We start from the raw sequence: 25,797 nt of genomic DNA on the forward strand, positions 1-25,797 counted from the left end.
GGCCCGGCCCCGCCCCGCCCCGCACCTGAGACAGGTGCCGCCGCCAGCTCCGTGCCCCGCGCAGCATGGCCGGGCGCCGGGCGCCGGCGCCGGGGCCGGGGGGCCGCTCCGCAGCGCTGCCCGCCGAGGGGACTGCGGCTCCCGGCGGCGGCCGCGACCTTGCGGAGCAGGAGGCCGGGGCGGCGCGGGGCGCCTGGGCGGCGGCGGCGGCGGAGCGCTGCCCGGATCACGACCTGGAGCTGGGCTGGTTTTGCTGCACCGAGAAGCGGCTCGTCTGCGCGCACTGCCCCAGCCTGGGCGCCTGCCGCGGCCACCGCGTGAGGCCGGTGGAGGAGCAGGCGGAGGAGCTGCGGGTGAGCCGCGCGGGGGGGCACTGCCGGGCCGGGGCTGCTCCCCTCCAGCCCGGCCGGGCGCGATCGCGGCCGCCGCTCCTCCCCAGCGGCCGGGCCGGGCCGGGCCGGGCCGGGCAGGGCGCTGCCTGCGGCAGGTGCGAGCACGGACTGGCGCGGCGGCGGCGCCCGGGGCAGGGCAGGGCAGGGCAGGGCCGGGCCCCGTCCTGCCGGGTGCGGCGCAGGGGCAGGGCCCGGCCGGGGAGGGAGCGGGGCTGGGCCGGGCCGGCCCCCGCGCGCCCCGCTTGAAATGGACGAATGGAAAAAAGCCGCCTCCACCCACGGCAGAGAGCGGCGTGGCCACGTGCCGGGCAGCCTTGCACCTCCGCCGGTGCGCGGGAGACGTGGGAGGGTGTCGGGCAGCCCTGGGAGTGTCCCTGAGGCCACGCAGGTGCCAGAAGCCTCCGGAAGCGGGGGAGCCACACCTCGAGATCCACCGAAGTAGTCCTGAGGACCCCGGGGATTGTCCTGTTACAGGCACCAGGGGCTCTGTTGTGGCTGAGCTGTGCTGCAAGAGGAGGCGAGGGCAACTTTAAGAGCCCAGGCGAGAAGCTGCCTGGTCCTGACTTAAGCTGGAGCAGTTGCAGGGCTGCTCCAGTTTCTGTCCGGCTGCAGCAACTCCCCAGGGGCCGTCCTGCAGCCACAGGGAGCTGGCACTGGCCTGGTCTGGCCTGGCGCTGCCCACTCCCTCTTCCGGCATATGTCTCTGACTGCGAGTAGGAGGCTGTCCTGGGGAACTTCTACCCCAGGGATATTTCCAGAGACCATTGCCGTCAGGCTTCTTCCCACCCATCACAGTGCCAGAGCGGTGCAGTGAGGAACCCAGCTGTTCTGCATGTAGTGCTATCTCACTGCCTTTCCTTTCTTCCCCATGGTCTGCTGTGCAGATGATAGTGCTAGTAATCAGGGGCCCAGGATAGCCCTTTACAAGGACAGTTGTTATTGGACTAAAACACCAGCTTTTAGAGTCATTTCCAGCCTGTTCAGTGACCTTTTCCAGGAAAATGCTGACATTTGCTTAGAAGCAGCAAAGGGCCTGGGCTTTATTTTCTCCTTGCTCCGATAGTGTGCATTTATGGCTGGGGGCAATGGAGCTGCAAGCCAAAAGCACACAGGGGAGGGACCTTTCTGGATGCAGGGGACGTGTCTGGCTGGGACACCATCACCAGCTGAGAGCTTGTCAGCCCCAAAGAGCAAAGAATTCTCCTAAAGAGGCCAGGCCTTCAGCTCTGCAATTCTGTGTTTCAGAACAAAATCGTGGATCAGTGCGAGAAGCTGCAGCTGCAGAGTGCCACGATTACCAAGTACGTGGCAGAGGTGCTGCCAGGGAAGAACCAAAGCACGCTGGTAATTGTCTTGTCTTTCCTGTGTTGGGTAGTATGGACTAGAGCTTGTTAGTGCAGCCTCCTTGCATCTCACTGGCTGAAGTCCCAAGGTCAGCAATATTGCTGCTGGCTGCAGAGGGTCCCTGAGGTGGCTTTACTCTGAGGTTACCATTTTGCTTTAGACAGCTCATATAATGCCTGGCTCCCCACAGCAGTAAACCCCAGCTATGGTCCATGGGTCAGCCTGCTGCTGCCAATCCTCGCTATTGCTGGGCTGCACAGGAGCACTTCTGAGAGGTCAGTTTTTGAGTATCCTGCCTCTCCCAAGAGAGATGCTGTCTTATATGGGCCTTAACATCATGCCCTCAGAGTGCCATTGAGTCTCACAGATGCCCACTCTTTCACCCCAGTGTCCCATCAACATTGGAGCTGGGCCCTGATCATGAACCTGCTCCTCTCTGCTCAGTTTGTGGGTGTTTCGCCAGCCTCTTCCCACGTACATATTACTCTGCTTTGGCAGCATCAACGTAATTTTACACTAATTTCTAGGCCTATTTGCACTGCAGGTGCCATGTCATGGGATGTTAGCCTGACTGATAATTAGTTCAGCCCCATTTATGAAAATTTTTTTTCCGTGGGTTAGCATAATGCCACTGAATGGTTCAAGGAACCCAGCTGCTTTGAGCTTCCTGCTGGCAATGTCTTTACTTCCCTCATGTGGGGCAGTAGCAATAAAGGACTGGCCAGTTCTGTTTCCAGCAGCTCATGTCCTATTGCAATATTTGGGCTGCAAAGACTGCATGGGACATCAGTGCAGAGACATTTTCATTAGGTCAAATCCTGAGCAGTACAGGGTTTGCGGGACTCAGCAAGTTTGAAGTCTGGGGACCCAGTCCTTACTACTGCAGGTTAAATGGGTTTTTTTTGTGTGTGTGTGTAAGTGCTTTTTTTCCTGAGCCAAGCTCTGCTTATCAGCATGAGATCATCTCCCTAAGCAGCAAGTGGGATGAAACTTGCTTTATAGATGAAACTGAAGTCTGGGGCCTCTGCTCACTGGCGAGCTGCTACGTGGGTTCTGTGGTGATAGATATCAGCGGGCACATTGGCATGGTGGTGGTGTGTTCCACTTGGGATGAATCCAATTATACTCTGCCCTCTAGGTTTCCAAACCTGGAAACATGTTGGTGAGGCCACTCGAGGGTCTCTACCTGTGGCCATTGTCAAAGCCTAAACCTCTGGCCCGCTCAAGTGCAGCCAGTGGGGGTGACTGGCATGTTCATAACTCTGGATGTGGAACGTGTGGGTGTGGGGGCAGGGCATGCCGTGGGCCATCCCAGCTAAGACATGTTGCCAGCATGGTGTAAAGAAATGCATAGAAACACTATAGCTGGGAAGACTGGGAGGTTGGAAAATAGAGCTGGTTCTGATTCTCACTCCTGCTGGATTGTATCAATATAATCACTCTGACTTAAGCTGTATTTACTCTGTTAATGGGAGCAGAGTACACTGAGAGTTGGTGCTAGTAGTAGCTCAGCTGAGCATTTCTAGTGCTCTTAGTTGGGCTGAGGCAGGATTGCCTGACAGCTTTCTCTCCCCTGCCCTTGCTGTGCAGAGTGCAGCGAGCTGGGCCCGAGAAACAGTGATTCAGAGACTGATCTTCGTGAGAAATGTGTGTGAGAATGAAGAGCAGAGGCTGCTGGAGAAGGTACACACAGAAGAGGAGAGGACTCACCAGAGCATCCTGACCCAGCGAGCACACTGGACTGAGTCCTTGCAGAAACTGGCCACACTCCGGACCTACCTGGTGGACATGATCACCAACCTGGATGACCGTGGCCTTGTGGTAAGGATGCCACATTCTTGTACTGGGAGGCTGGTTAGAAAGGCCTAGGCTGTTGCTTGGCTTCCCTTACTGTAGCCAGTGAGTGCTGAGTGTCACAATTTACGAGCGAGTTGCAGTTAGGATGAGGAGTTGGAGTTAGAGACGGACTGGGGTTTGCATGCCTGACTCTGCCAAGCTCCTTCAGCTGGGGGCTTCCAGTTATCCTGGTTGGAATCCCTGGAGAAATGTGGCTTTCCCTCCAAGAGCTAGGAGCAGGCAAGGGACATTCCCGAAATATGTGATCTCCCTGGGTTCTCCCTTGAGGTGATGGTAGAATATTTGAATAGCGCCCCAAGCTCAGGTACCCAGTGCTGGCTTGGAGCAATCCTAACTGCTGCATGGTGTCCTCCTTAGGTACCCTTCAACCTAGCAAGCAGATGATTCCTTCTAGACCAGCCAGGGTGGGCCTCAGCATCTGGGGTTAGTTGCACAAGAAGGCCCTTTAGATCAGTTGGATTACATTTTGGCTTTTCCAGTGCTCTGTTTACTCCTTAAACAGCACAAACGTCAGGACATCTACCCTTTCACTTGAAAGATTGTCCAGCCATCTATCAAGTGAGGGCACTTCTGTCATGTAGCTTGAGTGCCCCTTTGCTCAGTTCCCTCCTATTATTTGCTACATCACCTTGAGCCACTCTAATAATTCTTTTCCCTTCAGATACTTGTGGCCAGTATATTTTCTGTCCTAGTTCTGTAATGGTTTTATAGGATCCTTTAGCATGAGATCTGGACTTGCTGACTTTAGCCCATGTAGCTGCCAATATGATTGGTCACAGAATTAGGCAGCACTGGGATTTGACTCTGTAATCTCCAACAATAGTAAATTCCACACCTTGGGTGCATCTACACATGCAGTTAGTGTGTTTGAATAACCTATGGTGTGGTTTGCCCCAGAATTTATTGCTCCCAGGCACAGCGTTTACACATGTGCCTGGGACAGCAGCATGTTGAGTTGGAGTGGCGTAACCCCAGCTGGCAAGGGACCTGGAGGCTCAGCCTGCCAGCCTGGAGCTGCTCTGCTCTAGTTCAACCTGCTGCAGAGGGGCTGGCTGGGGCACAAGGGTGCTACAGTGCAGAGATAACACGTAGGCAGCCATGCACTGTAGCACCCTTGTGCCCCAGCCTCAGTCACTGTCTACATGTGCATTGCTGTGGAGTAAATAACTCCACCATAGAATAGTACTTATGTTGGGCAGTACTGTCCTATGACAGAGTTAATGAGTTTACTGCAGCCTAATAGCACTGCTCGTGTAGATGGTGATGTTTTACTGTGGAGCTAATTAGGCAACTCTGCAGTAAGCATCTTGTGTAGATGCATACCTTAATTACATGCTGTACAAAGACTTAGGTTCTTATTTTATGGAGGAACGCAAGATCCATAATATGAGAGAGAGAAGCTTTGGGTGATGGCAGTCACAGCTTGTTTGCGAACAGGAACTCATTAGATCTTTCATCTGTTCCCAGTCCTGGGTGCCTCACCCAGACGAGATGGGAAGCTAGGACATGCTCTGTGTGGTGGCAGATTTATAGCAGTTACAATTTCTGGCACATCCTGAGTCAAACAATTGATGAAGGGCAGTAATGGTAGTGCTAATGCATTCAGCTTCCTATGGGTTTAAGTGCAATGAGGGCTGTGTAGTTGCCAGTATGTTAAAAAATAGTTCTGCTAGTAAATTTGTATATAATTTTAGTTGTGCAGAGGGCACTGGGGTGTTTTGCAGAAGGTCACAGCCTCTGTAAATGGCTTGGCTAATTCTGTCCTACCAAAATTAATTTCCTTTTAGCGTTCTGTTGTGAAGAATGCTGTGGTGATGTCAGGCAGCAGGGCAATTATATCCCTTATCTATAGCTTCCTGGCTATTACTAATGAGTGTGGCCTGTTTTGGACCATGGGGGAGAAAGCATGGCTGGCAAATAGGCTGGGTGTGGGGTTTCATACTGTGGTGCCAAGGAGATGTCTAGACTCCTGGAGGCTGGAGAAGCTCCTTGAGCACTGAAGTGTTTAGGACCATTCTTGGGAGGGTCTCAGTTTTGGAGACTTTGTGCACAGTGCTACCACTACTGTCACTGGCGCTCATATGCAGCAACATCTTGTCACCAGTAGGCCATGAGGTGGCAGCCCCACCCCCAAATGCTAGTGCTGCAGTTGGCTAGGGGAGGCAGAGCCCCACGCTGTCACCACCCTGTGATCCAAGTCCTGGCCCCATGCATCTGTCCTGTCCCATTCCCAAACGCTGCTTCCACCCACCTGCAGGCCCATCCCATCCCATCCCATCCCATCTGCCTGGCCAAACGGGTCCTGCCCACATGTGTCCCAGGCTGGTCTCCATGGAGACCCTTCCCACCTGCCTGCTCTGTCCAGCACCCCCACTGGTGGGTGCAGGGTGGAAGGTCCCAGGGTGGCCAGGCAGTGGAGCTGGGTCCAGCAGTGGTGGGGATGGCGGGCTCTGCCAGGAAGAACAAGTCTGGCTACTGTGCTGCCCCCACCCCAGAGCCCCACTGCCCAGCCTCACAGACTGTCTCCCAGTGTGCCCAAGAGCTGCATATGGGGATGGGGCAGGCTATGCCAGGCAGCACCTCCACACCTGGGGACAGCAGGACTTACACATGCCAGGGTCCAGGCTGCCCCCTGTACCTGGACTGGATGGAGCTGAGGGACCCACCGTGGGCTAGACAGAATCCCTTAGCAGGCTGGATCCAGCCTGTGGGTCATATTTTGCCCACCCCAATGCTAGAGACTAAGCAGATGTATGCTATATCTGCTCCCTGCCTCCCAGCAGCAAAGGATGGGGGTGTGAAGCTACTGCCTCCCTGGGAGGGTGGCTGTACTCCACCTAATCCAAATCACCAGCAAGAGTATTGGTGGTGTCATCACAAAGCATTCTGGGATATGCTGGTGTATAGGGGTGGGAGGATTCCTGAAGTGGACTGACTGCAAGGTGGACTGACTATAAGGATCCTCAGCAGACTAGCCTTTTTGGGTAAATGTGATATCTTTTATTAGACCAACTAAATAGTTGGAAAATTTCTTCTCTGCAAGGAACACCCTCCTTCAGGTATAGGGAGAGTCTGCTTTTGTTTTGTGTACTCGGGGATGGAATAGAAACCAATATGCAAAATGCAAGTCTGTGAAAATGTAAATGCGTGGCAGTGAGGATCAGAGGGAATGGGAAACAATAGGTGTGAGACAGACAGGTATGGGTGGGGGGAAAGGGGGATGTTGACTTGGTGATGGAATGTAGCTGGTAAATGTAGAGAGGTTGCCTGGGGTTATCAGATGGCAGGCAGGGTATAATGTGCCATAAATCCAATGTCTATATTAAGTCCGTGACTTCTGTATCCAGGAGATTTATGAAGTGAAATTCGTAGGCTCATCTACAAAAGGTGTTTTGTAAGTTCCCTTTAAAGTTTAGAACTGAGAGATTGGAGAGAGAGTGGTTGTCTTGTGAGAAGTGTGCACCCACAGGTAATTGGGTGCTTTTGTCTTTGATAGATTTTCGGTGCACGTTCAGTCTAGTACACAGTTGTTTGGTTTCTCCTACATATTTTCCATCAGGGCATTTAGTGAACTAGATGAGATATGTAACACTTCTGGAGGTTCAGGTGTAAGATCTAGGAATGGTGATGGTTTTTTTGTGGGGTGTAGTTATTGTGGGGAGGGTGGAGATGTGTTGGAAGTTTTACATTTTTTGTCTTGGCATGCTCTGGATCCATTTGGTGCGTTTTGGGCTACAGGACGTTTGCTTCTGATGATGAGATTGGCAAGGTTCGGTGCTTGCTTAAAGGCTAAGATGGATGGTTCTGGGACGATCTCTTTAAGAATTGGATCTTATTTTAGTATGGGTTGCAATTGTTTGAGGATTTACCATACAGGTTCCAGGGAGGGATGGTATGTCTTAGCTAATGGTGTGCGATTTGTGGGGATTTTGTTTTGTACTGCAGCAGTTCTTCACGTGGTATCTGAGTGGCTCTTTCAAAAATGGGATTGATCTGTCTGGAAGGATCCTATACATTGATGGGTCTGGGGACACTTGGGCATCACAATGGAAGGCGAATAGGTGAACTTTCCAAACAGTGAGACATGGACAAGTCTCCAGGGTTGGGATTTTATTTGTGAAGATTATAACCTTGGTGACTTTCTCTCTCTCTTTTTGTCCCCAGCATGCAGAGCAGGAGATCTTCGAGAGGTTAGTAATCCACCATGCATAGACCTTTTCCAGGCTGGTTCTTACTTGCACTATTAGCTGACCCACCTGTGCCCAGGCTTCAGGTTGCATGCAGCATTGAGCAGTATGCCACTGCTCAGGCAGAAGGTGATGCTGACCTTTTCCTTGCCACTGCAGCTTTTGTTCAGGACGTTGCACAAGGGAGCTAAGTCGTCATGCAAATTAATGTCCCTTGCCCAGAATGTCATACTAAGGCTCTGCCTTGCATGCTGTTTTATGGCTTAGATATGAAAACCTTTGCTGTTTTATATGGGACCAAGAAACCACAGTGGCTAGGGCATGTGACTCAATGATCTGTTGAGGTCTGTTCTGACCCTAGCATCTATGCATATGTGTCTGCACAGATTAAAACTGATATGTATGTTGACACGGGCACACTCGCATACATGCATGGGCCTGAATGCAGGGCACAGACTCTCACTCTCTGTAGATTATTTGCTTATCTACTATTTAGGTCCTACTAAATCTGGTGGAAAAACTTCCCTTGAGTCGAGTCAGTGATGGATCACATCCTCACCTGGCACGTTGACAGGAGGTAGAGACTATTCTACAGAGCCTTCAGTACTCCTGTTCTGTGGGTATATTTGGGACACTCACAGAGGGAAGCATCATTCAGAGTTGTCTATGAACTCCCTCACACAGGGCTTTGCATTCTAGCAGCCTCCTTATTAAACAGAGAAGTCATTCATGAAGCACCTGAAAATGGAGAACCAGGTGTATTTATAGGCTGGAACTGACCTTGAGCTGCCATCTGCTAAAACACAAATCCAGGGCTGGATTTTGGAAGGTTTTGCAGTGACAGTCACTTACTGGTAAATACCTTTAGAAATCTGGTCCTGCCCAGGTTTTGCACCCTGTGGCAATACTCTAATTATTGTACTGTTCAGTGCAGGATCTGCCTGTTGGACTACTCTCCCCAGATACTTGTTGGGGTTTTTTTTGCTTTATGTTTAGTTTCAGTGAATAAAAAAGACTGTAGAGCAGATTATTAGTAGCAGACTTCAAGGGCTCAGTCTTTCCTTACAAACCTGATAAAATTCATGTATGCACTGCTCACTGCACAAACTTGTCAGGCCTTCAGGTCTCTTTCTATGCCATGTTAAATACATCAGGAGTCTTGGCCTGTTCTTTTACTGTCTATCCCTCCTTTGTAACAATGATGCTTTGTCTGTGGGAGACCTCACAAGGAAATCTAATTTACCCATCTCACCATGTTGGCTGCATTCTCCTGTGTTTTGTGGGCTTGTGTCAGAGCTATTTATTCTGTGTCAACTGAGCAGTGAAGCTGTTGATTCTCAGCCTTTTGGGATTTTATTGTAAAATATCAACAGCTTTTTTTAAATGCCTGTAATCAAAGTCAACAGAAAATATCACTTGGGCTTCCAGGTAAAGAGGCCGCCATGTCCCCTGTGTAATTCCTCTGCAGTCAGCACTGCTCCTGGGACTGAGTCTGGCTCAATATCTCTGTCACACTTCTTAAGGACAGATGGCTTATGTAAGCATCTCTCAATAAAGCAACACTCTTCAAAAATAACTCTTTGTTTCCTTTGCCAGGACGGAGGCAGCAGAGGGGATCTTGGAACCGCAGGAGTCGGAGAAGTTAAATTTTAATCAGAAGTGTGTTCAGAGTCCGTTATTGCACCGATTATGGGCTTCTGCTGTTCTCTGCTGTACAACAGGTCAGTGCCTGGCTCATGTCCTTCTGGAATCTCTTGGCGAAAGCGATTGAATCTGCACTCAAGAAAACATCCTGCCTGTTTGTTATTGTCTGCCTCAGGTTCACACACTTAAAAGCAAATGGGTGTTAGGAATAAATATATAACTTCAAAGCATGCCTGGGATTCTTGGTGTGTAAATGTGCAAGTGGAACCCAGAGACAGGAATGTCCCTTAGCAGGTATTCATCTCCAGACAGTCACAGCTTCCACAGCAGCAGTGGGCTCTGAAGAGGACGGAAATGCTATTGTCTTGGTTCAGACTGCTCACAGCAGTGGAGAGCCCCAGGGGACAGGGTGAACTAAATGGGGTTTAGTGGTCAGGGCTCTCAAAAGCATCTTGTTAATTGCTGCCCAGATCAGGCTGCACAGAGAGCAACCCAGTAGCAATGATCTCAGTCATATCCTGTGCCTCTCATAAAAGGACAGCACACCAGGTAACTGCAGCAATACAATGCATCTTCCAAATAAAGAGTAGTTTCAAGATGCATTTGTTAATGGTCACATTTAGTAACAGCAGCAGGATATATTTAGACTTTCTATTCTTTGAGTTTGAGTGAAGTATATGTGTTGCTCCTTGTACGCGTGGATATAAGCATAATGTTGTGCATTGTAACAGAGTTGGCAATAGCTACCAGGTTCTGCCAGGGGCATCATGCATCATCAGTAGTTCCTTGTACTCATGTTTGGTAAGATACCCATTTCTTTGGGCCGTTTTTTGAATAGTACCAAACTGAGGTGTCCTTCAAGAATTGTGTCCCGGATGCATTTTCTTCCAGCACTGTTCCCTTCTCCACTGATAACTCAAGGTTTGGGTTTTTTTGTTTTCTTTTCCCATTCTGAAAGTCTGTAATGGCCAAGAGAGCTTGTTCTTGTGTAGGCCATGTCAGTGCTGATGACTGCATTATCACTTTCACTTTGCTGTTTGGATCAGGTCTCATTTTTCAATGTGATCATACCAGAGGGTGTTCTCAGCACTTTAATCCCAATAGAGTGTTTCAAGTGTCTAACTCAATGCTTTCTTTGTTTGTTCTCATCTAACAATATTCAGATGCAACATTCAATATGCTTGCTGCAGACAGCATGTCAGGGATATCCTTTAGAGTGGACTGACTGTAGGACTTAAACATTATCACTTTGTTTAGATCAGTGCAAGTGCAGACCACAACAATGTTGGTATTTTTCTACTGCAACTGGTGATTCTCAATCTTGGTGCTGTTGGCACCCTGGGGTGCCATGAGATCCTTTTAAGGTTACTGAAGTGTGTTGCGTAATAGCACTGTTAGGTGTGCAAACACCTACAGGTGATTCACCAGATAAATACAGATTCCAAAAAGGAATCCATAGCATCAAACCCATTCTGACCTGTTGTGACCTTTCTGAGTTCTTGGCAACAGAAGAACTACTTTATTATTTCTTTTGTTGTCAAAAAATGAGTGAAAGCTAACAGCTGGCATGTTCTGAGGTGGGTCTTGAATCTAATGAGGGGGACCTTGAGTCTAAAAAGGTTGAAAACCACTGATCTGTACTTAACACTGAATTTCCTCATTATGTGGAGTGAATGCCCTCCGTGTCCTGCTAACTTCTCAGGGATGTATGATAAGAGTGTTGTGGTGTCAGCTAAACTTCCTGGTGTCTATCTCCTGGATGCCGTTTACTTGTGCTCTGGCATCCATTTTGAATTTTATGGGCATTTCTTCTGGGCCTGATTACTATCCTAATGACAGTGCCTCATCATGATCCTTTCCCCCTAATCGGCACCACAGCCAAAAATTTGCTGCATCCTGGTTGTGGAGGTGCCCTCCTTTTGGTGGGAGATGTAGGGGAATGGTTCTCTGATAGCCTGCACAATGAGCTAAGTCCTTTTGTTTGCCTCTGTGGTTTGCTCCTGCAGAGTGGTTTGGCTTTGTGGTACTTTGTGAGCATCTTCCCCAGTCCTGGGCATTCCTTGTGCTCTACATGATGCCATCCCCATGTACTGCAAAACTGCTCAGTCTGAGCCTTTGCTACATGCTCTTTTGATGCAGTGTTGTGGCAAGTGGCCAGCTGTTGCATCCTTTCCTCTGTTTGTGCATGCGTGTGTGTGTGTGTAACAGAACCTTCTGGTTTATCACATACATGTTAGGACTGGGGTTGACAAATAATTTAACCTGCTCTTTGGCTGTTTCACATACTCTGCCTGCCCCAATGGCTTCCCGATGCTAACTTTGTCTGCCATTAGAAAAATTTTCCTTCTTTTTAGGTAGATTTCATTAAGGTCCTATTGTTCCATATGAAAATCTCTTATTACCAGCTGTTGCTGGGTTACCCACCAATCATTTTAGTAGGCCCTTGTTTCTTCACACAGAATGTTTTTCTTGTGTTGTTTCTTGGAAATCAGTATACCTCAAATAAGTCTAGGCAGGCTGTTTTGAGCTTTTCCCCCTCTGTTTCACTGAACTTGTCACTAGGGGCCAATACTTTTCAGGCACCCCTGTCTTTTAGCCTGTTATACATATGAAAAGTATTTTGGCCCACTGACCTTGTTTCTGCCTCAGAAGCTGCAAAGATGAACAGTGTTAACTCATTCTTCCTAGTCTAGTTTTGTGCAATGCTCCTGGTTTCCAAGTCTATAGGTAGCACTTTTTCTTTTTTGCATTATTCTGTATGAAAGTCATAGTTCATTTCTTCTTCTGTTTTCATTTAATTTGCTCATAGCATTGGAGGTCTGCACAATGAATGAAACAGAGGTTTTTTTGTTAACAAGGCTTTTCAAATGTACCAAGCTCTCACCTGCTCAGTTCAGCGGACACAGTGACACCAGGCAGCAGTATTACAGTAATTTCGTGCGTTTCTCTTTAAAAGACAATGTCCTGGTGACCTAACTGCCTGGTTACAATACATGCCACCATTGTTTGTTTGAGCAGGGGATACTATGAAGAGAGGATCTAAGATACAGAAATGAAGCAAGCCCCTTGCCACAGCACCAGCACAGAGCTGAGCCCCATGGCTTTAAAAACTTAGCTAATGTTGAATGCAACTTGTCAGCTCTCTCAACGGCCTCTCCACCTATGGCATGTTGTAGGATGTTCTTGGTTTTTCAGGTGCTATGCTTTGTGTGTGTTTGTTGTCTGCCCATGTGGAGGACTGGATTTGAGAGTCCAGAAGACCCCGTCCAGTTCTATGTTCCCAACTATTTAGTTGGTCTAATAAAAGATACCACATATACCCAAAGAACCATGCCTGCCTAACTTTTTATTGCATTTTGTGATTAATTATTTTATTTGAAGTCCTAGCTCCTGCAGGCAACTGGTTGGGAACTTCATTTTGAGAGAGAGCTTTTAGCCCTTTTGTTTGTAGGGTGCTCCATGTGAGTGTGGTAAAATGAAGTAAAGAAAAAGAATCCAAATGTGAGTTTTAAAAATAATTGGATTTTTTTAAGGTACTCTTTTGATTTTGGGGGCAGATCTGTGGCTTTTGAAGATTTTGGGTTGGCAAGGGTGTAACATCTATTGTTTCGTGGCCTTAAGAAGAAATTCTCTTTGGACAATGCATCCCCAGCAGTGTTTGCAGCCCAGATATTACAACTTTGGGGTCTGTCAGTGGGCAGGAAGTAAAAGTGAAACTGCCTAGAAACACAGCTTGGGTGTGAAGTTCAAAAAGGGGATAAACATCTTAAGTGGTGTCACATCTCTTCCATGTTACAATGGCTTGACATGCTTGTATGCTCTTAGAAGCGCAGGGTAGGACATTGCTTTACAAATATCCAGAGCAATGGTGGTTTTGTTAAGTCCAGGATTTCAACCCTAATTCCAGGTTAATTTAGGAGTCTAAATTCAAATATGCTGGCTTGAAGATGCAGGCTGGGATTTTTTAAATAGAAATAATGCACTGCCCGTAATGCACAAATAATGAACAGCCAGACTGAAATGATCTGTATAGCAGATGGTCTCTCCAGAAGAAGTACTATCCTCAACTATGTATGAGGACCCAGCAACCATAGTGATTGGTGGGTTGGCATGGTATAAACGCTTGGGGACACAGAGTAGATCAAATAAAGAGGACCTTTTAAAACATAGCTCAGATTCTGAACCAGGAGCATCTGGTTTGGCCTCTTCTATAGAGGAATTCATTAGGATGAAAGGCTTCTATACCCAGGAATTCTAACAGTGTAGGTCATACTGTGTAGCTCCTTGCTTGGATGCTCATCTTTCAGGAAAGGTGTGTTCATACAGAGTGTTAGTCTGGTATAAATATTCTATGAGCAAACTTTTCCCATGCAGATAAGCCTTAAAGCACAAACCCCAGCCTGCAGTGCTCTGCCTAGATTCAGAAGGGAGATGTGTGTAATCTCTGTGGGCTCCCCCTCTGCATTACAGATAAGGGCAGTTGTATCCTCCTCTGCTTCGTAAGAATTAAGTGCAGCTTGTAGGCTTCTGGCATGTTGTCAGTGTGTCTCTCATCTGGGTGAAGTTGCATATACCTTGGGAACAGGGACTGGAAAACAGTCAAGGGCCCCCCTCACCCAAAGCTACCACGTCATGTGTAATGTACCATCTGTGCTGAATGCAGGGGGCATTTTCATCCTGCCTTGCTACAACTGATGCTATTCTCCTAATTCAAGTAATGTCAGAAGCTAGGGTTTAAGCAAAAGCCATAGTTCTCTCACTTCAAGCTGCTGCAATTAACTGCATCGGGCTGCCTTACTGCCATGCTGCTGGAGGATCAGGTAGAGGCTAATTCAGAAGCAAATGCTGAGTTCCCACCATTGCTGAGGGCACCTGGGGTCTGCCCCTGCCCGCTTTGGAGTCACTGGCAGCAGGCTTTGGACTGCCATGCTTTGGGTTCTGCATATTGGTTTGTACTCTCTGATGGCCCAATCCTGTGAGGGGCTGAAACAGCAGTTTAGGGTGCTGGGCACCAGTCAGAATCTGCCCAGGATAAGCAAGCTCTTTCCCACAAGTGTAGCAGGGCTGAGCCTTGTGGTGACTGTGAGAGGAGGTGGTTCACTTGCTGTCTGCCTAGTTTCTATAGTGATGATTCAAGACACAAAGCAAGTAAGTGGAGGGAAAGAGCAAGGCAAAGAAACCCCGCCCCGGTAGTGGCTGACGTGACCCAAGTAGCGTCACCTTTTCTGTTCCTTACTCAGAGAATTTGAAAAGCAAAAAGAACAGAGATGTTGGGCAACCATGCAGGCAGCTTTGTACCTAGGCTTTGGATCTGCTGAGGACAGTCGCCCTGTGCAGCCCATCTGGGACTGTGGAAGAAATATCCTGCAGTGCAGGGCATGGTACCATAAACCGCAGGCAGGGATTGTGAGATGTGGTGAGAAGCCTAAAGCAGTGGTTCTCAACCTTTTTTGAACCACGACTCATTTGTAAACATTGATGGCCAGTCCCAACCCAGTAAATAGTTTAAGTAGAAAACAGTCCCCTGGCCCTGCTGGTGCCCATCACCCCCAACCCATAGCCCCCTACCCCAGGCCCCAGCCCCACAGTGTGTGGGGTGTGGGTGTGGAGCATGAGGGGGCACATGCCCCTCCCAGATTTGTGTATCCACAGTGGGCATGGGGCTGCAGCCTGGCTATGCTGGCACGGGCAGGAGCCACCTCCACAGCTCAACAGATGGGACTTGGCGCAGGAGGGTAGAGCAGTGTGGCAAGACTTATTGCTGCCACTGCTGCCTGAGCCCCCACACTAGCCATGCTGCCAGCAGCACAGGAAGTAACAGATTGGGGGTGGGGGGTGCCCAGCCCTCACCTTCTCTCGCCACCAGCTGCTCATGCACTAGCTATGACTCTACCCTGCCACTCTGGTTGAGCTGCCACCGCCACTCCCCTCAAGCCATGGCTCTGCTCCAGAGAGGAGGTAGATTTACCTGCGGGGAGCTGTGGGAATTGCTCTCCACACTGTGGGGTGCCACATGCATGTGTGCGTGCACATGCACACAGCACCCCCTGCCTAATCGCCCTCCTCTCACTCCCCCCAGCCCCAAGCAGCCCTTGAAGGCTGGAGCTCTGCCAGTCTGCAAGGGAAAAGCCGCAGTTTCCCACATTTTTCTCCTTTAAAGGAGAATCCATTTTTTAAATTTGTTGATCCATTTTTTTAAAGTTTTGTTCACGATCCTTTCATATATTCTTGTGACCCACTTTTTGGGTCATGACCCAGTTTGAGAAAAGCTGGTCTAAAGAGTCTGAGTGGAAACCTCCGAGATCCCAGAATCCTCTTTGTCCTGGGATGTAGCCTCCCTGTCAGCTAAGCCCGCTGCCTGGCTCCACTCCCTGCTCTATTCCAGCTCATTATTGGCCCTGGGTTCTCAGACACTCCGGCCAGCTTAATGGTTTAGATTGTGAATTCTGTGCAGGTGAGAGGTGCTGGTCTGACTGACAGCCCGGGGTTTAGGACGTTTCATCCCCCTAGGCCTAGGTGCTGTATGGGCAGCAGCTGAAGGAATTTCCCTGCCCCACCCAGCCTCAGCCCAGCCTGAACGGCCACAGGAATAACAATGCCAAATTAGTTCTGCTGCTGAGCTTTGATCCCCCTTGCCTAACCAAGTGCCATTGCCTCAGCTGCGGAACCTGTGCTCATTGTTTTGCTTCCCTGGCAGGTTCAGAAGAAATTTGTGTGGATGAGAAAACTATCAGCCCCCGCCTGGCCCTGTCGGAAGACAAGAAGACCTTGACATTCAGCCCCAAAGCAAAGACCTACCCAGCCTGCCCTGACCGCTTTGATCACTGGCCCAATGCCTTGGCTGCCAAGGCCTTTCACAAAGGGATCCATGCCTGGAGGGTCAGCGTGGAGAAGAGCTGTGCGTATAAGCTGGGGGTTTCCTATGGCTCCTTGCAGCGCAAAGGGTCTGGAGATGAAGCCCGGCTGGGCTACAACAGCTGCTCATGGGTGTTCTCCCGCTATGACAAGGAGTTCACGTTCTCACATGACAGCCAACATCAGACTGTGGAGCTGATCAAATGCCCCATGCAGATTGGGGTCCTGGTTGACTTTGATGGGGGAGAGGTTCTGTTTTATGACCCTAACTCCTGCATCATCCTTCACTCCCACCGAGAAACCTTCACTGAGCCCATCTATCCCGTCCTGGCTGTGGCTGACCAGAGTATCTCTCTTGTACAGTGAGCAGGCCTGGCAGGACAGATGTTCAAGCTCCTCCTTCATGGGGAAAACCAAAGAAGCTTTCCCCACATATGTAAAGCACAGAACAGACCCCAGAAGTATCTTCTTTGGTGGCAAGTAGCCAGGATGGGATGGGTAGCCTAAGTGCACTGGCACATGGTTGAATCCTGCCTTCACCCCAGATACCTGCTCTTTACTTTTCATCTGTGGTTGATGGCTACTCCACAAGCATGATGTAATCAGTTGTGCACCCACCTTACAGTAGTTCCATCTAGACCTGTTTTTCTTAGAAAGTAATGGGAGATGGTATTAAAAGATGTGAGGTGTCTCGCATCTAGGACTTGCCAAGCCCCTCCACCATCCATGAGGCCTGTCACCTTGTTTGAGAAGGTAACTAGGTTGGCCAGGTATGAGTTGCTATTGACGCATCCATGTTGGCTGTTACTTATCACCTCCTTATTCTCTGGATACTTACAGACTGATTGATGAAATGCTTCAGTGTTATTCCAGGCATCCAACTTAGACTGCCCTACTTGTCATGCCCATGGTCATCTTCATTTAAAGCTGGGGCTATATTTGCCCCTTTTCTAATGTTCTGGGCCCCCACTTGAATTCTTTGTTTTGTTTCAGCCTGACCCTTTCTGTGCTCTGTTCTGTGTCTGCAAAGCGTACTTGTTGTCCCAGCAGAAAGCATTGGTGTAGTGACCTTGGGGACCCTGCCACCTGCCTCCTTGGGGAAAAATTATGCAAGAAACAAGTGAAGGTGCCTATGGTGGAAGATGAATTTCACCACTAACTCAGCCATCACAGGAAGAGTACTCTGTCTTGCATGCGGACCTGGCTGTGGAAGTGGTTCAGACTGGGATGAGTCAGGTTACCCCTCTGATATGATGGCTGCTCTTTCATCCCACAGAGCAATGTGGGAAGGCTAAGTTAGTGAATGCATGCGAGCTGCCCAGGTCTGGAGAGATCAGAGCCAGAGAAAAGCCCCTCAATAAACACAGTATGAAACCCTTCATTGGAAGGTCTGGCTACAACGTAGGTTTAGAAGAAAGATGTGACCCAGTCAGTTGGGGTCAACTCCCTTTATTTTTTAATCCCCTGAACATTGCAGGCTCTCAGGACTGGTCTTCACTGCAGCTGGCAGTAGCCCTGTCACAGGGCGGCTGAAGCAGTCACTAGCAGCCATGTGGCAACCACTGCGAGCAGACTAGGCTTTTTAGGTAGGTGTGATATCTTTTATTAGACCTACTAAATCATTGGAAAAATTATTCTTTGCAATCTTTTAGGCCTTTTTCATGCACACGGAGAGTCTGTTGGTGCTTTGTATGCTCTCCTGGGTGAAATAGGAGCCAAACCAACAGCCCTTAACCACTGTGAGCAGCATTTTGAAAGGCACCTGCCAAGACTTGGGCAAAGAAATGGCCACTGGCTCTTTCATTCCCAGCTGAGCAGCAAACAGAGCTGCTTTCTTTTCCAACATTCCCAGTGATGCCGCGCACTGGTGGCTCTGTGGGAAGCTTTGCGCAGTTTGCTCAAGTACAGTGTAAGCATGATGGTGAAAGGTGTTGGGGGTAGATAACACGGGATGTATTGCCAGGGTCATGCCTGAGGTACAAACTTTCCAAGAAACACCAGCTTCTTCAGGACTGGCACTGTGTGGATGCTAAGGTGCATGGTTGACAACCCAGAGATTGCAAGTTTGAGGCCACAGCAGACATGCTCATGGCACAGCCCTGTCAGATTCCAACAAATCTGTGAATTCTGCTAAATACCTTGTCACAAAGACACAAAAAGTAAGAAAAGGGCCAGTTTCTTCAAGTGCAGATGCTAGCTGAGGGCAGGTGCAGGGGAAAGCATTGTGTGGGGAATTGCAGTAAGGACAGTGGCAGCCTCCTGAGTCAGTGCAGCCCAGGAAAGCAGTGCCAGCTGCACAAGGGCTATGGTCAGCTCAGACAAAGGTGTACAGAATTAACCACAGCCAGTATGCAGCCCCCACCCATATTTGCCCCTGCTGCAACACCACTTGTTTCCTCTGTGGGTGAGGCCCCTTGGCAGGACAGCAAGCCACACTACACAGGGAGATGCACCATCCCTTTGCACTAGTGGGGGGAAAGCCTGATGGAGAGAAGGGTTTTCTTTTTCTGGTTTGGTCTGCAGAAAAACATGTACTCTTGTTCCCAGTGGCACAGGCTATCTCCTGTGAGCAGGACTGTCACTTGCAAGGCACAAGACTGGCATGCTGGAAGACTTGAGTTCTGCTCCGAGCTTGGCCACTAATTTATTGAGTGATCATAAATATCACCCCCTCCCCTTGTGCCTCAGTTTCCCCATCTAGAAAATGAGGGTAGTGATGCTGACCCATTCCTGCAAAGTTCTTGGACAGCTATGGAAGGAAGTGACTGAAAAACACTGAGCACAATAAGGATTTTATTTTAAGACTCTCCCTAGGGTTTTGCTGTATATGGTGACAGTAAGTGCCTCTTTGCAGCATGGAAATGACACCAAACAGTATCTACAGTGTAACTGATCCACCTGGTGAAAAATAAAGCCACACAGCCTTCCACCTCCATGTAGCAGCACCATTGGTCCCTATTCTTCCTACTAGGAGTGTCTGCAACCTGCTTTCCCACTGGAGGGCTCTGGTGAGATGTCAGGGGCTCCCTCTTAACCCTTTTCGATAACAGACAGCAGGTGGGGTAGTGAAGGCAAGAGATGCTCCTCTGGTACATCTGACTCCCATGTGTTGGCCTGCCCAGATCTTTTGAGTAGGAAGCTGTGCATGCCCACTTCTCTGGCTGCCCTGTAATCCTTCATGTAATCATCCCCCACATGAGCTGCCAGCTGGGGAGCTACCCCTGAAATGCGGAGGGCTTTCAGAAAGATCCTTTGGTCAGGTTTGGCAAAGCCAGCATCCTCAGAGGTGAACACAAACTCAAAATGGTGCCTGAGGTCACATTGGGACAATATCTTCTCCAGCCTTTTGTCAAAGTTGGAAATGACAGCCATGCGGATGCCTTGCTGGCTGCACTGCCTCAGAGTCTCCGTGGCACCTGGTAACACTTCCCAGTTGCATGCAATGCAGAAATCTTGATAGAGCTTTTCTGCAATAGGTGCAAGGACTGCATCTTCGTGGACACCAGAGAGTCTGAAAGTTTGTTTCACAACGTCCACCCACCACTGCTTGGAGCTGAGCCCCCTGTTCAAGCCATAGTTAGGGAAGTGCTTGCTCTGGACTTTGTAGGCCTGATGGAAAGACTTATTAAGAGCCTCTGGCTCCACCTGGATTCCATGACCTCGGGCTTCAGCAGAGTAGCTCTCTCCCACTGGGTGCCGGAGCCGGATTAATGTGTCCTTCACGTCCCATGTTAATAACCGTAGCCTAAGCATGGCTTCATTGATGCCTATGGACTAAGGAGAATCTAGAATAACAAATGCAGGGATAAAAGCCAGACAAGCCACAAACCTCACCCTCCCTCTCACAGCCAAAGATTGATAGGGGAAGGAGCATTTTGGACAGTAATCAGCTTGAGGGATTGATAAAAGCTCTAGCACTTTTCAGCTTCAGGGTCATATTTAATCCAGCTGTGCTGTGAATGAAAGTGGTTTCCAGCCCATCGCTGTTCTCTGCCTGGTGTGAAACAAACTTCTGGGTCTCAGACCAGTTCTTGGCAGATTTGGGTATGTATCACCTGCACCTATCACCAGCAGCACCAACTGGCCTCTTACTGGGAACCTTCCCCCCCGCCCCCGGTCTCTGTGGAAACTCATTTCCCCTCTCAGAAGCCATCCCCTGCAGGGCTGAGACACAGCAGGGCAGAGCAAGGGAAGCTTGACCTGTTGGTAGTTGAGTCCTGGACATTTTCTGGGTGTACGGAAGCCATCACTTTTCAGGACAGTTCATTCAGCATATGCTCCTGAAGCCAGTGTGAAACTCTTTCAAATATTGAGGCTAACTTCATTTCTAAAGTGATTTACCTCCTCCCATTAATTTATGCAGGTGGCCAACAAAGATCCTAAATGTTAACACTTTACAACCTCTCTCGGCTTACACAAGAAACTCAAACAGGGTTAGCACTGAGTTGCAATTTTAATTATTTTCTGTACTATTACAGCATTCCCTGGCCTCCACAGCCACCAACTTGGAAAACGAGTGCAAGGCAAATAAATGGCGGTAGATGGGCCATTATAACCTACTGAACTCTGCCAAGTTTCTGTAACAAAGTGAAATCCTCCTATTCCTAAACAGGTTAACAACTAAGCTTATAAATCTGCTGTGTAACAGAGGGTATCATGAGACAATGGGCTTCTATAAAACCACATGAGCTCTCAGTTTACTAGCCTGTGCTGGAGGGACTGAATTACTCAGCAACCTGATAATATTCTGGGAGAAACAGCCAAACCTGTTCAGCAGGAAAACTAAAAGTAGTTAAGAGTTGGAATTAAGCTTCACACAAAACTACACACCCAAAAGGCAGATCTAATCACGAGCTAGTTGCTGTCTTTGTACTGAACTTTGCCTACAATTAAATAGTGCAACAGCATGCTCCCTGGGTAAGGACTCCTTTCCACATGCTGTGTGAGATGCCCAGTCTCAGGGAAGGCACTATGACTGAATGAAATCCCCTTTCCAGATGGCAGCACCAGGGCAAATGTCTACTATCCTGCCCCCTTAACATGCTGCCACTTTGTCTTGAAATGAGAAGGAGGCTCATCGTCCCCAGCCTGCAACCAATTTCTCCGCAGAGACAAACACCTACATGCCACATTCCTGGATAGTCTGTGAATGCTTCGGACAGGAGCTGGCACCCTGCAGCTCATGGGCTGGATGTGGCCTGGCAAATGGTGTCATCTGCCTGTGAAGCCAGAATGTGTCAGTGATTCTGGGGCAGGGATGCTGGCAGGAATTAGGTGTTGGGGGAGCACTGGCAAAGGAGCGGCAGCTGCCTTCAGAAAGCTGCACTGAGTTGGCCAGTTGCTCCTAGAGGCTGCAGACCCTTGACTGAGGCCGGCGGGGCAGGCTGCTGAGAGGACACAGGTCACTGAGACTGCTAGCTCGTGCCGCAGACGTACCCAGCTGCTGCACCGAGCAAGGGCCGTAGCTCCCTGCTGCTTGGTTTAGTCTTATCTGGCCATGATGACTACCATATTTCCAGTATCAAAAAAAAGAGGACAACTGGGGGGGGCAGGGGGCAGTGATATGCCTGTGCCCTGACCGTGCTCCTCACTCCTAAGTCCTTGCCCCCCCAGCCTCCCCTCACTCCTGCCCCACAGCCCCCTTGCCCAAGTGCATGTACAACAGAAATCCAAATATTTGATTGCCGTTTAAAAACCTGCCAGACACAAGGCCTGGGGGCCAAAAATGAGGACATGTGGGAAAACCTAGACATGTGGTCACTGTCATGGGATAGGCAGCCCCCACATCCGCCCCCAGTGAAAGCGAGGTGCTGATACAAAGGGGAGCACTGCCTGTTCCTTCCCACAAGCGAGGTCTGGGCACGGGGCTCAGGCACCTCACTCCCCCCAGCACAGACCCTGCAGCCTGAGGGAAGGGCCAACCCTTGAGCCACATCCGGGTGGAGGCAAGGCCGGACCTGTTGCTCTTTCCTCAGCAACCCCAGCTGAGGGGGGAGTGTGAGCAGCCCCGGGCAGAGGCAGACCCTCCCCGTGTCTGATGGCCCAGGTCCCACTGCACAAGTGGCTCCACAGGGGCTGGGGGAACGTCCTGCGTGCTCCAGCACCGACCGGGGCAACAGGAGCAGCTCGTGCAGCAGACAGGGCCGCGCGGCTGTGGGACCTGGCCCCAGTGATGGACGCTGCCCGGGCAGCGCCTTAGGGGGAGAGGCCGCAGCTCTGTGCTCCCTGCCCCTGAACCCATCCCTGCAGCCGGCGCGGGGGGACCCGCCGGACACCTCGGGGACTCGGATGTACCCGAAGCACCCGGGCAGCGGCGGCACCTGCCAGCGCACGCGGCACTTCTCATCCAGGGGAGAGCCGGTCCAACGCCGCGGTTCGGGGGCCATGACCCCCCCATCCCCACGGTGGGGCGGCTGCGCAGCCTCCCAGCGCGCCAGGGGCGGGGCCCCAGGGGGGGCTCTGACGTCACGGGACGACCGCGTGAGCAACGGAGCCCCGCCCCTTATAGTCGTAGATGGAGAGGGGGATGGGACCTCGCAGATCGTCGGGTCCAGCCCCCGGCACCAAGCAGAAAAGACAGCCGGGGTCACGCGACCCTCCAGCCTCCTCTTGAAGATTTCCGGGGTAGACGACTGCACCACCTCTGGAGGGAGCTTATTCCAAAGTCTGGACAGCCTGACTGTGAAGAAGTTTTTCCTAATGTTGAGCCTGAATTGATCTTTCAGGAGTTTGTGGCCTTTACTCCTCGTTTTCCCCTTGGGTGTCCTGGTGAACAGTTGCTCACCAAGCCCTTGATGTACTTCTCTAGTGTAGTGGTAGCACAGGCCTGCTGGGCTCATGGCTGACCTGCACTACAGGGCTTGCACCCTTCACCCGAGCAGCCCTTTCCTCTTGCGTGTCCTCGGGGTTACAGAAAGCACTGCCAACCCTTCCAGGCAGGGCTGTACTGAGCCAAAGGGCTTAGCTGGCAGGAGAGGTGCCGTGAGGCAGTTTTCTCACAAGTCAGACACCCAGAATGGCAGTGAGGGGCATGGACCTGTCCAGTGCACTGAGGATGCCCCCTACCAGTCTGCTATACTATAAGTCTCCCAATGCAAGGATCTCAGCTACGTGCCTATTTTATGGAGATGGGGGATTTCTCCTTAGCCTGCTCCTTTGGCTTGTTAAGGGCACACAAGACATGGGGGCATCTGAACCCTAATGACCTCTGGGCTTGAGGCCTGCACGTAGGATGCCTGCCAGGGATTTGGAGCATCTGAAACACCCAGGCTGAAGAGTAACACAACATGGACCTGAACCATTGGGCTCTGCTCAGTGGATGGAAGTCAGAAACACTTGGACTGATTTGGCCTGATGCATGAAATAACAAAGTACTGAGTCAAAAGAGCCAGCCTGGCCCAGGCAGCTCTATAGGAATGGCTTTTGCTGCCCTTTCCCTACACCTGTTTCTGTTTGAGCTCCTGCTCTTCAAATGCAACCAGCTCCCCACATGGTTGCGTCACAGCCCTGTGGAACAGCATTGTTACATCCACCTGGTGTGGCTCCCAGTAATGGATTTTTTGCCTCTGCCATTTCCAATACAGCCTGTGTTTTATGGCAAACATTCTCCTGGGTGGGGCACATGACCTTGCACTTCATGCCCCTTCTTTTCCTCCCATTTCTATTGTGCCAGTCCTGAAAAAGTGAGTTGATTCTTCCTGAAACACACCCCATTTCTCTATCAATGGTGCTTCTTGCATCACCAGCAAGTGTCATCAGCATGGTTCTACTGTTGCTGCCTAAATCACTTACATCAAGTCAGGCTTCACAGCAGTGATTCTCAATCAGGGTGTCATGACCCCCTGGGGTGCCTCAAGATCCTTTCAAGGGTGCTGTGGGGTGCCACTGGCACTGTTAGGAAGGCAGGCATGATTCACAAGATAAACCCAGAGATTTCAAATAGGAATCCACTACATTAAAAACATTCTGACCTGCCGTGGGCTTTGTGTGTTCTTTGCAACAGAATTATTACTCCGTTATGTTTCTGTCGGCAAAAGACAAGTGAAAACAAATAGCAGACATTTTCTGAGGGGTGTCTTGTGTCTAAAGAGTTAGAACACCGTCTTAGGGTGACCTTTGAGGAACTTCTCTATTCATTTCCTTCCACCCTACTGTCTTGTCTTACACAGCCTTCCTGTCACTTTGCCTTAGTTTCTCCTCTAGCTTCGAGTTCTTGTACTCAAGAAAATGGGCATAAGTATTACAGAAACTTTAAATTTAGCTTAACTGTAAGTTTCCCATATAGCTTCCATGGCTTTCTGAAGTTCACACAAAAGATTAAATCTTCCATGTTTCCTTTGAAAAAGCATTTTTGTTTCACAAATCAGTGATCAGGTTAGTCTGGCACAATCTCTGGAAAACCCATGCTGCATTTGTGTGTCATTTCCATTTCCATATGTTGACTGCTCTTTCTTTCAGATGTTCTTCTAAAACCTTCCAGGGTGTGACAGGGGGCTGTTATGAGGCCAATCCAATGTCAGCCCACCCACCTTGGTATATCTTGGTATAAATATGCAGGAGGCTGCCCATTTAATGCCCCGATGCCCGGAGTGTTACATACAGCTCTGACCTACCCATATCATGTCCCATGCCTCATAGATGGCATTGCAAATTGATAACAGCTCCATGCGAGGCCAGGCTAAACTTTGCCCCTTGCTGGGCCTCTAGCATACTACTTTTGCCCCCCCACCCCCTCTCACAGGACCTTATTCACCCTGCCCCCTCCCACTGAGCTTCATGTGTAGTGGCCCTCACTTGGGCCACGGATCTGTGCAGCCCCTGTGTGTCCCCCTTGGGCCCTACTCTACACAGCCCTTCAGCCACCGGCCTTATGCCTCACACTGGGCTGAACTCAGCTACTAGCCCTTCTCTGGGCAGCTTGCCTGGGTTGGCCCCTGTGCAGCCCTTCAGGCCCAACTGTGCAGACCCTACTCCATGCCCCTCACGCAGCCTGTCAGGCACCACCAGGCATCTTACCCTGTGTGAGCCCCTACGCACTTCTACCCCCGCACTGGGGCTCGTGGTCTTACACCCCATGGGCTCAGGTGTCCACAGACATGCCTGGCCCCTACTACCTGTTCCTGCTCTAAAATTACTCACTGGCTCATTGCAGCTGGGGTTATAAGGCACCCCAACCCACCTTTCACTGGGGAGGCAACTGCCCCACCAGGGTTCAGACTTCAGTCATGCCCCAGGATTGGGGGCCTCTGCCTTCAAGTAGCTCCTGCCCTTACCTCCAAGAACGTGCTGAGCCACAGCAGCTAGGTAGCAGACTGCTGCCTCAGCGCTGAGTTAAAATGGAGGCTACTCAGCCTCTTCTTCCAATCCCATGGCCCATCTGCAGTCATGTGACTGCCTCATCATGGGGGGCAGGGCCTGCACCTGCCAGCCACTCAGCTGCCTGCTCTGAGCCCTTAAAGTGGCAGGCACCAAAGGTGCCGCACGGACTCTCTCTGGCATGAGGGCTCCACGCGTTAGTT

At 50.2% G+C, this 25,797-nt stretch overlaps 2 protein-coding genes across 11 annotated transcripts; one reads left to right on the forward strand and one right to left on the reverse strand.

Annotated features, from left to right (window-relative positions):
* On the forward strand, window positions 1-19,212 carry BSPRY (B-box and SPRY domain containing). Its single transcript, XM_090022173.1, has 6 exons — window positions 1-353; window positions 1,638-1,736; window positions 3,327-3,557; window positions 7,758-7,783; window positions 9,377-9,501; window positions 16,122-19,212. The coding sequence occupies exons 1-6, from the start codon at window positions 66-68 to the stop codon at window positions 16,643-16,645; spliced, it is 1,293 nt and encodes a 430-aa protein (XP_089878299.1). The 5' UTR covers window positions 1-65; the 3' UTR covers window positions 16,646-19,212.
* HDHD3 (haloacid dehalogenase like hydrolase domain containing 3) lies at window positions 19,056-25,597 on the reverse strand. Of its 10 annotated transcripts, none has more exons than XM_090022166.1 (3): window positions 22,574-22,682; window positions 21,403-21,498; window positions 19,056-20,053 (listed from the first exon to the last, which is right to left on the reverse strand). In XM_090022166.1, the coding sequence occupies exons 2-3, from the start codon at window positions 21,409-21,411 to the stop codon at window positions 19,310-19,312; spliced, it is 753 nt and encodes a 250-aa protein (XP_089878292.1). In that variant the 5' UTR covers window positions 21,412-21,498; window positions 22,574-22,682; the 3' UTR covers window positions 19,056-19,309. The 10 variants fall into 10 exon arrangements, with proteins under 10 accessions (XP_089878292.1, XP_089878293.1, XP_089878297.1 ...); XM_090022167.1 differs by having other exon boundaries at window positions 22,600-22,638; XM_090022171.1 differs by lacking the exons at window positions 21,403-21,498; window positions 22,574-22,682 and adding an exon at window positions 25,552-25,597.
* Window positions 25,598-25,797: the final 200 nt, after the last annotated feature.

This window comes from Crocodylus siamensis, chromosome 11 (genome assembly GCF_052110815.1).
Source record: "Crocodylus siamensis isolate JL-2025a chromosome 11, ASM5211081v1, whole genome shotgun sequence".
Classification (NCBI taxonomy): domain Eukaryota; kingdom Metazoa; phylum Chordata; order Crocodylia; family Crocodylidae; genus Crocodylus; species Crocodylus siamensis.

Coding starts and splice junctions, on each gene's coding strand:
- BSPRY (XM_090022173.1), top strand. CDS start 66: ATGGCCGGGCGCCGGGCGCCGGCGCCGGGGCCGGGGGGCCGCTCCGCA. Junction 354..1,637: donor AGCAGGCGGAGGAGCTGCGG/GTGAGCCGCGCG, acceptor TCTGTGTTTCAG/AACAAAATCGTGGATCAGTG. Junction 9,502..16,121: donor TGTTCTCTGCTGTACAACAG/GTCAGTGCCTGG, acceptor CTTCCCTGGCAG/GTTCAGAAGAAATTTGTGTG.
- HDHD3 (XM_090022162.1), bottom strand. CDS start 23,118: ATGAGCCCAGCAGGCCTGTGCTACCACTACACTAGAGAAGTACATCAA. Junction 20,054..22,554: donor GGTACATCCGAGTCCCCGAG/GTGTCCGGCGGG, acceptor GATTCTCCTTAG/TCCATAGGCATCAATGAAGC.